This window comes from Chrysochloris asiatica, unplaced genomic scaffold (assembly GCF_000296735.1).
Source record: "Chrysochloris asiatica unplaced genomic scaffold, ChrAsi1.0 scaffold00227, whole genome shotgun sequence".
Lineage (NCBI taxonomy): Eukaryota > Metazoa > Chordata > Mammalia > Afrosoricida > Chrysochloridae > Chrysochloris > Chrysochloris asiatica.
The window spans coordinates 1,533,615-1,546,538 of NW_006408745.1; the positions used below are offsets into that span (position 1 = coordinate 1,533,615).

The following is a 12,924-nucleotide window of genomic DNA, read 5'->3' on the forward strand; positions in this document are numbered from 1 at the left end:
TGCTCTTGTGGTTGAGATAATGCTAATGAAAGACGTAAAAACCTAGGAAACAAAGTTAGTCAGTAAAATTATGATCATGATGTCTTCTGACATCCTTTATAGTGTTATTGTAGAACCCCTCTGGAAGTACTTAATTTGGGTGAAAACGAGGGCTGTAGATCCATGATAGGAGGACAGGTGGCCCCACCAATTATAAATTCCCTAAGATGGTAAATGTATATTTTTTTCATCTTGTGTCAAAATATTTTAATATTCAAGCATTTTACCACATAATAAGCTGTAACCATATGTTTATTTGTTATATTATACCACTATAACATTAATAAATATTTACAGAGCTGCGGTGCATCGTAAATGTATTAGAAATGGATTAGTCTGATTTTAAGTGAAAATCATCAGTGCCTCTGAAACGAATTTTAAATACTGTTACATTTGTTACACATCGATAGGAGCCAAGGAACTTAAGTTTTTAAGAATGACACCCCCTTTTTAAATCGTGTCATTTTATTTATTTTCCCAAATGCATGAATTAAAGATGGAGTGTTATCTCAGTTTTGAATTCCGTAGCTTGATGTCACAGCTTTTGCTTTATTTGTATGTGAATTCTGTTTTTAATAAAGATGAGTTCTGTTGAACTCTCCATTAATGAGAGGCACTTTGGTGCACATCTCTTTATAAGACAGTTTGAGAGTACCAGGAAAATTCTGTAATCTTGCTAGCCTGTTATTAATTTATGTGGAAAGCTATATGATTAATAAATTTTATGATCTATAAAACTTAATGTTATCTCCATAAACTGGTTTGTGTACATCGAAATTGAGAATCATCAGTTTAAAAAAGAAAGAAAAGGAAGTATAACTCAGGACTCCTGACTCATACTTTTTTTCTAGTTGTTACAGTGTTACTTTAGTATTTATCATTTTGTGACAGCTGAGACTAGACCAGACCTACGTTCAGGAGACAGGAGGTTCAAGATAAGGTACTGACTTTTCACTTTCATGTGTCAGGAGACCGTCTCCGGGTGATTCCTACTCAGCTGAAACCAGGAGGAACTTTTGCTAGTTAGGTGGTTATTGACTTGGTTACCTATTTTCAGTGTTCTTTGGCTTCTTTACTCAGTCCAAGATAATGAAGCCCTAAGCTCAGCTGTTTTGACTTTTCTTTCAGCCTATCTTTAGGCAGATAAATTCTCTGTATTCTAATTTTCGGTGCATATTTTCACATAATGTAGAACTCTTTACCAGACTAAACAAAAGTAACTCTCCAAATGAGTGCAACATGTGAGCATTTTTTTTTTTTTTTTTAATCATCGTTTGGTGATCCCTTTAGCTAGGTCCTCTTGCTGTCAAATACACATCAAAATGGGGTCAGAGGACATCTTCATGCCAGCCACTGTGTCCGATTCAAATCAGGGATCTGTTTTCAGCATTTCTGTTTTTGTCATGATCACAGATTCTGAAATCATTGTGTAATGTCCTGACTTCTAATTTTTCTGTGGGAAGATGAGAGTGTTGCAATTTGGCTCCTTCATTGTGTTCTGCTGCAATTGTCTTTCACTAGATCTCCGGAGCACATATGAACTCCCTATCACAAAACTGCCACCCTCATATCCTCTTTGTTCATTGACTAAATTTAGTTGCAAAAAGAATATTTCTCTTAATATTCAACTGTTTAATTTATTTAATGAGCATGTTATTGAACTGACTCACGGTTCCTCGCTGTGCTTTCTTTAATGTAATCTAGCATATGTACTAACAACCTGAAGTACCGGACAGCTTGAACTTCTGTAACACCCCTAAATGTCTCTTACAGCCTTTCTCTAGGTTTGAACTTTCCAAATTATGTATTTCAGACGTTGAGAAAGAAGGGACTTAATGGCTGTGACAGTCCAGACCCTGATGCAGACGATTCAGTAGGTCACAGCCCTGAGTCTGAGGACAAGTACAGGAAAATTAACGAAGATATTGATCTAATGATCAGCAGGCAAAGATTGTGTGTAAGTATTCAGCACACCCTTCATTTTGTTTACTCTTGATATTTCTCTGAACCTGGCAGGCATTGAACAAGAAAGAAAACAAAGGCTGTGAAAGCCCCGATCCTGACTCCTCTTATGCCCTCACCCCACGCACTGAAGAAAAATACAAAAAAATTAATGAAGAATTTGATAATATGATCAAGAGTCATAAAATTCCTGTAAGTACCAAGGTAGATGGCTGGTCTGCTGATAACTGCTGCAGTAACATACCTTAACCCTTTCAGTGATGGCTTTCTTCTAAGAAGCATTGGAAAGTCAAGCCAATAAAATAGCCATCTCACTCTACAGGCAGTTCGTTTAAAAAGCAATCCCTAGGGGATGCTAACATTATGTAACCTAAAAAAGTTGCCATCAAGAAGTTCATTCTGAGGTAGAAAATCCCCAGGAGGAAGAGAGTGTGTACCACACCCTGAATTTGCACATGATTTTAAATGCATAGTCCACACAAATGGCAATACTAGAATCTCCTTCTGAAACGCTAGAATTGCCTTCTGAACAGCTTAAAGATTCATATGTGTATATATATGTATGTATGTATTATAATGAATCTTTAAGCATATAGGTATGCATCGCTTAACGTCTGTTCAGGCAACGTCCAAATGCACATACATCTGTGGTCCCATAAGGTGTTGCTTTACTTTTTTTTCTTTTTTAAAAAAAAGGAAAGCAGCTCCCTTTTGTTTATGATTCCCCCCTAATACTTTCAAAGACTCCCAAACTCCAGAGAGAATAAGCAGCGGGGCTCAGACAGAGCCTAGTTTCCTCCTCTACCTGCACCTTCCCTCCTTCCTCATGCTTCATTCACCTGCTCATCAGACATGACATTTTTCACTCTTGGTTCAGTGCAGTGCCTGAATTGGCTTCTCCACTCGTGCCACAGGCGTAGGTCACTCACTATCTCCTGGCTCTGGACAGTGGTGGCCACAGTGGCTGGGCTGCACGTGATCAACAAGTAGCCTCACCAGTAGTGCCGTAGCAAACAAGGCTGCCACCACCAGCCTTGCTCCCGGAACCTGCACACTAGGTCCCTTTGCCAACTGTCCACCCCGTACCCCTTAGCCTAGATGTGTGCACAATCTTAATCCAACTTCTGGCGCCACCTGGCCCAGCTATGCACCTAGGAAAAACACCTTATGAGACAATGGATACATGCTCTTGAGATTTGTCTGGTAGGATCCAATAAGGTTTAGCTTTACGGAGAATTCATTATGGATTGCAGAGGCACTGTCTGTCTCACAGTGTCCAAATCACATAACATCCTATTTCACAGACGTTTCATGGATGTTAAATGGTGCATACCTATACGTGTGTGTAGATACACACACTGATGTGGCACTGTAGGATCAGCACTGGACTGCAAACCACAGGTCAGCAGTTCAAACCCACCAGCTGCTCCTTGGAAACCCTACACAGGGTTGCTATGAGTCAGAACCGACTCAGCAACACTCAACAACAACAATATACATACACATTCGTACATTTACAAGGGAGCTTCAAAGAGTACGTGGAAAAATGGAATTAAAAGATAATGGAATTTTTTCTACAGGCTTTTTGAAGATATATATATATATATTCCACATGAGTGAACTTAACTCTCATGTAAGCTGAGAATTATCACCTAAATAAAAGTTCATTTCTGTATAAAATGCCAGCCCTTTCCCAGACCATGAATTCCACAACACTGAAGGGTTAAAGCTAATGCTCGCTGCAGGGAAACAGACTTGCATGAAAATCTAATGGTAAGATCTCAACATGTTTGTGTGCTGGGGTGATTAAAAGCTTTATCAGTATATTCGCTTTGCCTACACCAGCATTTTCCATGCTTAACATTTGGCTAAATTTTGTCTTAACCAAGTAAAACAACAACAACAACAACAACAAACTCTAACTATTGGTCATATGCCTTGCCAGATATTAAAGAGAAATAACTGCATGTATTATTTTGTTTGCCCACCTATATAGAGGAAAAATGACATTTTTTTTTATTATATTCTGTCAAAAATCAAGAGATGTTAATTTTATAGCACAGAGTGTTGAAACACAAGGCAACATGCTTTCTGAATAATTAATGTTAGCATCTGAACCCTAATTGTATATAAGCTCCTTGGTGGTGGTTATGTGCCGTGGAGTCAGGTCCGACTCATAGTGACCCTGTACAGGGTTTCCAAGGCTGTAAATCTTTATTGGAGCAGAAAGCCTCATCTTTCTCCTGCAGAACAACTGGTAGTTTCGAACTGCTGACCTTGCGGTTCACAGCCCAATTCGTAACCACTACACTACCAGAGTTCCTTAGGAGTTAATTAATTCTCTTCTCAAAAATAAGTCTAATCCTGAGGATTGAGATACTCTCTGCAGTGAAACTGTGCTTTGGCAATGACTAGTGCAGCTATTTGGACAAAGACTTTAAACCAAATCCACAACTGAACTCACAAGACACATTAATGATTTACACTTAGTAAGTACACAATCAACCTATATAGAATTAAGTTGAACATACTAAAACTTACTTTTTTTAATGTATACACAATTCAACTTTCTGTCCAAAAAGTACATGTCTGGTTCCGTTGCTAAGTGAAACTATACCCAAAGTACAGCTTTTGTTAAATCAGAGTTATTTGTACACTGTATTGTTGTAGGCTATTGTTGTTGTTAGGTGCCATGGTGTCGGTACCAACTCATAGCGACCCTATGTACAACAGAACGAAACACTGCCCAATTCTGGGCCAACCTCACAATTGTTGCCACACTTCAGCCCATTGATGCTGCCACTTTGCCAGTCCATCTTTCTGGGACTCTTCTTCTTTTTCTCTGACCCTCCACCTCACCAAACATGGCATCATTCTGCAGTGACTGGTCCCTCCTGACAATATTTCTGAAGTATGAGAGATGAAATTTGGCCATCCTGGCCTCCAAGGAGCATTTCTTCCAACACAGATCTGCTTGTTCTTTTGGCAACCCATGGCACTTTCAGTATTCTCCACCAACACCATAACTCAAAAGCATCAATTCATCTACGATCTTCCTTATTCACTGTGCCGCTTTCGCATGCATATAAGGTTATTGAAAATACCATGGCTTGGGTCAAACACACCTTAGTCTTCAAGCTGACATCTTTGCTCTTCAACACTTTAAAAAGGTCTGTGAAGCAGACTTGTCTAATGCAATACATCGTTTGATTTCTTGACTGCTGCTTCCATGAGTGTTCATGGTTGATCCAAGAAGAATGAAGTCCTTGACAACTTCTATCTTTTCTCCATTGATAAGAATGTTGTTTATTGGTCCAGTGGTGAGGATTTTTGTTTTCTTTACATTGAGATGCAATCTATAACGAAGGCTGTGGTCTTTGATCATCATCAGTAATTTAAGTCCTCTTCACTTTCAGCAAGCAAGGTTGTATCATCTGCATATCGCAGGTTGTTAATGAGCCGTCCTCCAATACTGATGCCACATTTTTCCTCATATAACTCATCTTCTCGAATTATTTGCTCAACATACAGGTTGAATAATTATAGTGAAAGAATACAACCCTGTCACACACCTTTCTTAATTTTAAACCAGTGAGTGTTCCATGTTCTGTTCAAACATCTGCCTCTTGGTCCAGGTACGGATCCCTCATGAGCACAACTAAGTGTTCGGGAATACTCATACTTCTCAGTGTTGTCCATAGCTTGTCATGATCCACACAATCGAATGCCTTTGCGTAGTCAATGAAACACAGGTAAACACCTTTCTGATATTCTCTACTTTCAGTCAAAATCCATTTTACATCAACAATGATATCCCTCGTTCCACATCCTCTTCTGAATCCAACTTGAACCTCCTGAAGTTCTCTGTCAATGTATGCTTGCAGCATTCCATTGAGTCACCTCTCTTTGGAATGGGCACAAATGTGGATCTCTTCCAATCAGTTGGCCATATAGATGTCTTCCAAATTTCTTGGCATAGATGAGTGAGTGCCTCCAGGGCCACCTCACTTTCTTTAAAGATTTCAATTTCTATTACATCAATTCCTAGTTCCTTGTACTTTGCCAATTCCTTCAGTGCACCTTGGACTTCTTCCTTCAGTATCATTGGCTCTTGATCATATACTACCTCTTGAAATGGTTGAACATCAACCATTTCCTTTTGGTACAGTGACTCTGTGTATTCCTTCCATCTTCTTTTGATGTTTTCTGCATCATTCAATAATTTCCCCAGAGAATCCTTCAATAATGAATGTCTAGGCTTGAATTGTTGAAATAGGTTCTAACTCATATTAATTCTGCATACAATAGAACAAAACACTGCCCAACCCTATGCCTGCCTCATTATCAGTGCTGTGTTTGAGTCCATTGTTGCAGTCACTGTATGATGCTGTAGGAGAAGCACTGTACTGCTAACCACAAGGTAGGTGGTTCAAATCCACCAGCAACTCCTTGGAAACCATATACAGTGGTGCTATGAGTCAGAACCAACTCGCACTTAACCGCACTTAACAACAACAACATACTTTATCAAGCATAGTGTTCTTCTCCAGAGACTGGTCCCACCTGATAGCATGTCCAAAAAATAAGATAGAATCTTACTGTTCTCCTTCTATGGAGCATTTTGGCTATATCTCTTTCAAGACAGATTTGTTCCTTTTTCTGGAACATGATATATTCAATATTCTTCACCAACACCATAATCCAAAAGCATCAATTCTTCTTTAATTTTCCTTATTAATTGTTCAGCTTTCACATGCCTGTGAGGCAATTAAAAATACCATAGCTTGGGTTAGGCACACCTTGGTCCTCAAAGTGACATCTTGGCTTTTTAACACTTTAAAGAGGTCTTTTGCAGCAGATTTAATCAATGAAATATGTCATTTAATTTTTTGCTGCTTCCAGGGGCATTGATTAAATCCTTGACAACTTCAATCTTTTCTCCATTTATCAAGATGTTGCTTATTGTCCCATTTATGAGGATTTTGGTTTTGTTTATGTTGAGTTGTAATCCATACTGGAGGTTGTATTCTTTGATCTTCATCAGTAAGTGCTTCAAATCTTCTTGGTTTTCAGCCAGTAAGGTGGTGTCATCTGCATATCTCAGATTGTTAGGAGTTTTCCTCCAATTCTGATATATGTTCTTCTTTATATAATCCAACTTCTTGGATTATTTGTTTGTTCAGCATAGAAATTGACTAAGTATGGTGAAAGATACAAGCCTGACATACCCTTTTTCTGATTTTAACATTAAGAGAAGCTAAGTACTATAAATTCTTAAATGTTTCATCAAATTGAGTGCTGTTCCTGTACAACATATCCATTGTGAGCGCCTTATCAAATGTATTATTTCCTATTATATACTGCAATGCATATTTGTTATCACCAGAATTCATCAGTGATAAAATACCCATCTTACCCAAAATACAGGGGAAAAATTACTTCTTTCATCTAATTTTTATTTCTGATAACCTGAGTTTCTCTTGCTACATAATACACTAGTTCTGAGCTGCTCTGCACAGAGGTCTGTGAATGTAGGATTTTAAGGTGAAAACCCTTAGATGTCTCAGATAGGAGTAACACCACCACTGCCACCACCGCCACCACCATTACCCTCCCCCTCTCATCCCCCTGCACATTAGTGAAAGGACAAATACAATACTGCTGATCACTCTCAGGTGGAAGCAATCCCAAATGGGGTGGAGCGTTTGGGGAAATGTCCCTATTTGTATATTGGACCAATCTTCCTGCAAACTTGGATTCCTTCAGAGTATTTTACTCCATCATGTAAAGAGTTTAGAATCAAGAAGCATGATTTCTTCAGAGGTGCAGCGGTATGTGGTAGAAGATGGAAACCACATTAGAGTGCACAAGCCAAGCTGTTAGAAGGAGCCACACAGCTTCTAGCTGTGTGCTCAGTATCTTCATCTCCTCAGTAAGTGCTTCAGTCTCCATCATGAAAGCCCCGTTTCTGCACATTGCTTTCAGTTGCTGAAAGTAAATTTTGTTGAAAGTTTCCACAGCTGCTAAAACGTTTACATCAGGGCAAGGACACTCTGCCCTTTGTGTGGAGGAGAGTGTCCCCACCTCTTTAAAAACATTACAAGATTTTTTTTTTCTGTTTCGAAGACCCAGTTTAGAGAGTTTCCTTTCTAAAACAGAAAATTTAATATGGCAATCACCTGTTTTTATAATATAATTTATGCCATATTCCTCAATTACATGAAATAATTCATGGATGGTTTGAAATCATGTTGACCAGCATTTCCTCATGCAGGGTTTGCCATGGTTCATGTTGGGTTTTACAAGAATAAAACAGCTCCTTTTGCAGAACCAGAATTAGGAAATGGATTGAAGGAAGGAGTGGCAGCTACAAGGCTGACTGAGAGTGAACAGGAAGGAAGTGGGGAAAAAACAGTGTATATATTCTGTGTAAGGGAGAAATGTGTGGCACTTCGAACTGCTGTCCACAAGATTGGCGATTCAAACCCACCATCTGCTCCTCGGAAGCATTACCCTAGGCACTTCATAATAACTTAACTCGATGGCACTTAACAACAACAAGGATGCAGGGAGGAGTTAAAATGATAAGCACTTGAGATAATCTGTGCAGAGGAGGAGGATGGCTTGAAGAAAGGAAAACATTGGAAATATAGGTTAAATGGCAATGAAATAGTGAAAGCACCTCAGGAGTAAAGGCAGGAGAAGGTTGAGATGTAAACAGGAGGGAGTTGCAGATGAGCCCAAGTGCAGTTAAGGTGGGTAAAGGAAAGTTGAATAGAGGACCACATACATCAACAAAGCAAATCCATTGCCATCAAGTTATCTCCAGCTCTGTAACAAACACCATGTGTTACAGAGTAGAATTACTTCATTGGGTTTTCTTGGCTATAATCTTTGCAAAAAGGCCTTTCTTCCGTGGAGCATCTGGGTAGGTTGGAACCACCAACCTTTGGATTAATAGCTAATCGTGAATTTTTTGTACAGCCCAAGTTCAGGGGACCAACTAGTGGTCTCAATTTCTTATATTTAGTTTCTGGGGAGGGGGTTCAGGTGTTTGAAAGAGAACCTGAGAATGATGAAGGTTTGGGAGTTGGGAGGAATTGGAGATGGGGAAGGAAGAAGTAAATATAGGCTAGAGAGTTGTAGACAGCTGTGTGGAAATTTGGATATCAGAAATTGGTAGTGGTCAGAGTTGTGCGATTGTTTTCTCTGCTAGTTCTCAACAGCGTGGTCATGGTTGATCCAAAGTAAAGGTGTCATTAGTGGTGAAGAATGGGATTCAGTTCAGTCTTTCACATTAAATAAAAGAAGGCTTATTAACTAAAAATATTTTATTAAAAATATTTTATTTGACTGTTTATTGGACTTTTCCTTGTGGTAAATTTAGGAAAATAGTAGGTTTTGGGTAAGAGTTCAGATACCTTTCTGACCATGATGACACACTCCAACAGCCATGATTATTTTGTTCAGGGATGGAATTTAAGCCCTTTTAAACTTTCAAAGCTGTATCTCTCAACGCCAGGACTTCATGGGCATGAGACCAGTGCCGTTACATGGCACGCTGATCTCAGAGGGTCCATACTTAGTTTAATGCGCCGTTGTCACTATCTTGAAACTCATATTAAAATTTTAAGGGCTGAGCATTTTCATTTTGTTCTGAACCCTACAAATTATATAGCCAGTTCTGCCTACAACATTTTGTTTAATCACCCCTAATGCCTTCTTCCTTCCTCTCTTGAGTGTTGCAAAGATTCGGAACTAGCCTCTGATTCCTTAGCAGGCTTTTAACTACTTCATGTCTTTAATATTTTATGGGGCGAAAATTAATTCAGATAGTTTGGTTGGCAGTTCAAATTCACTATCCAGTCTTCAGAAACCCTATACAGGATCGCTGTGGGTCAGAACCGACTCGACAGCACTTAACAACAATAGTTCCTAATATTGAAAAGGCCAAAAAAACCCATGAACTTTTTGTTAATATTTATGCATTAATATGCATATTAATCTAGTCATTTTAATGACCCCTGGTGGTGCAATGATTAAGCACTCAGCTGCTAACCAAAAGGTCAATGGCTCAAGTCACCAGTAGCTCTGGGGGAGAAAGACCTGGAATCAGCTTCTGTAAATGTTACAGCCAAGAAAACCCCATGACACAGTACTTCTCTGTCACATGGGGTCATTATGAGGCAGAATTGAATCTGTGGCACACAACAACAACATAGTCCCTTTGCATCCTTAGAAAATGTTCAGAACCATTTAGTGTCTTTATGGATATAACCATTTCATGTCTCAGATAAGGAAAATTGTGGTCTTTACAAGGACATTAAATGACCTGCCTGGCTAGCTGGCAATTTGTTACACAGTGAGGTTTCTGATATGAAAGGTAGTGTTCTTACTGACTTGCTAAGATATCTTATCAGTGTGATCATTCTTTTTTTTTAAGTTTTTGTTGTGAATTATATGGGTTTACATGGGAGAACATCAGTTTTACATTCATCCTATCGTATTTCATTTCATTGCAATGATTACAATCCCCTCCATGCATCATCAAATAACCAAGGATACACCCCACAGACCTGCCCCCATTCCCCGGCCGTCAGCACACAGCCCCTCTCCTTCCCAGAGTCTAGTGTCCCCAGCCGCTCCCACCTGTCCAAGTCATAGTCTCTGTCTCCATCCCAGGCATCACTGCCTCTCTAGGTAGGGTCACACTCTCCGCTCTTCTCACTTGATGGTCCCAGAGACCTCTGCTCCTGGGCTGCATAATCAATCACTCCCCTCTTTTTGTCAAAAAACATCTACCTCTACATTTCCGATCCTCACAGTCAGTCCTGATGGCAGTTATTCACTATTGTACCACAAGAGTCTTATCCCCATTTCCTTTCGCCAGCCCAGTCCCAACAGATTGGAAATCATTCAGTGGTGATTCTACCTACCTCTTCCCCATCTGGAACTAGACTCCCTCTTGAAAGCTTGTAAAGCAAGTCATTTCATGCCTTTAGAGCCTCCCCCCCCCGCCCCCATTTTGGGTAGCCAATGTCTGAGTTGCCCATCCTTGCCAACCCTGTGTACTGAGGGTGTGGGAGTGAGCCTTGCTGTAAAGATGTATTCCCTTTTTTGAGCTACTACATCCATGTGTATAGGTAAATCAGCATGATCATTTTTAAACATATAATTTTCTTCTAAAATTATTATAGCTACTTCATAATGTTGATAAGCAAATAAAACTAGAGGTCGAGAGAATGCAAAGGATATAAGCATATTTATTAATTCTATAGTCTTGATGTATACTCTAAAATCAGAATTACATCTAACTGCTGTCTATCCAAACACAAGTGAATTGTATAATAATCATCACCAAATTATTTACAGTTGAGAACACTGGAAATCAAATAATTTGAGTGGGGTGATAGAAGAAGGGAGACGAAGAGAGAGATTCACTGAACTGGTTGTTAGATTGGTCAAGAATTCATTACATGATTATTAATAATCATCTTTATTTGGGTTATGCATATTATCCACACAAGGGGAAAAATGAGTTTTGCTCCCTAATGAGATACAATCAACATTGTGTACAATATTCAGAAAAGTAGTTCTACAGGGAATAAGTAAGTAACTTAATCCAAGTCCTTGAACTAAATAACTGAATGAACACTGGCAACCAAAGACCTGAGAAATTATGAGATGAGATAATGTAACCCATATAGCTGTGGGGGAGAAACCAAAAAGGTCATTTAAAAGACAGAAAAAATGACCAAAATTGATGGCAGAAGAGACTTTATAACTTGCTTTTTGATTGTAGAGTAGCTAAGGAAAATGGATTAAATGATGAAGTAAAAGAGCTGAACAGAAGATTTCAAAGGACAACTTGATAACAAAATGTATCCTAATGAAATGTGCAAAGAGCTGGAGTTACAAAACCAAAAGGAATGAAGATACTCAGCTAGAATAACTGAAGTGAAAAACCGAGGCTTGAGTGGTAATACTGAAGAATTCTAAGGGCAAGATACTAAACAACATAAGAGGCATCAAAGGAAAATGGAAGGAATACACTGAACCAGAAAGTATTATTTGACATTCATCCATTTCAGGAGGTAGCATATAATCAAGAACTGATGGTATTCAAGGAAGAAATTCAAGTTGTACTGAAGACTTTGTGATAAACAAGGGTCCTAGAAAAGACAAAATACCAATTGAAATCTTTAGACAAACAGATGCAGTGCTGGAAGTACTCATTTGTCTATGCCAAGAAATTTGGAAGACAGATGCCTGGCCAACTGACTGTAAAATATCCCTATTTGCACCCATTTCAAAGAAAAGTGATCCAACAGAATGTAGAAATTATCAAACAATAGCATAAATATCACAGACAAGTAAATTTTTACTGAAGGTAATTTTAAATGTTAAAAGCAATACATCAACAGGGAACTGCCAGAGATTCAAGCTCTTCTTAGAGGATATGGAACGAGGGATTATCATTGCTGATGTTAGATGGATCTTGGTTGAAAGCAGAGAATACCAGAAAGAAGTTTACCTGTGCTCTGTTGAATATGCAAAGACTTTCAAATGTGAGGATCATGACAAGCTATGGATAGATAACATTGAGAAAAATGGGTATTCAAGAAAATGTGTTGATGTGGGAGCTATAGATAAACCACGAGATTATCATTCAAACACAACAAAGGGATATTGTGTGGTTTGAAATCAGGAAAATTGTGAGTCAGGGTTATATCTTTTTACCATACTTTTTCAGTCTGTATGCTGAGCAAATAATCTGTGAAGGTGAACTATATAAAAAAGAACCTATCATTAGGATTGAAGGAAAACTCATCAACAACCAGCACTATGCAAGTGATACAACCTTGTTTTTTGAAAGCCAATAGGTCTTGAAGCACTTACTGATGAAGATTCAAGACTACAGCC

The 12,924-nt window shown here is 38.8% G+C and overlaps 1 protein-coding gene across 8 annotated transcripts in view; it reads left to right on the plus strand.

Annotated features, from left to right (window-relative positions):
* The window catches only part of MEF2C (myocyte enhancer factor 2C), a 131,162-nt gene that overhangs the window by 79,728 nt on the left and 38,510 nt on the right, over positions 1–12,924 (plus strand). For 4 of the 8 annotated variants that reach the window (XM_006873181.1, XM_006873179.1, XM_006873183.1 and 1 more), the window contains exon 3: positions 1,853–1,996. The exons of 2 other annotated variants lie outside the window; for them this stretch is intronic. In XM_006873181.1, the coding sequence (XP_006873243.1) occupies positions 1,853–1,996 (144 nt within the window). Of the gene's footprint in view, positions 1–1,852; positions 1,997–2,055; positions 2,194–12,924 lie in introns of all 8 variants that reach the window. 2 more of the 8 variants (XM_006873180.1, XM_006873182.1) reach the window with 2 other exon arrangements.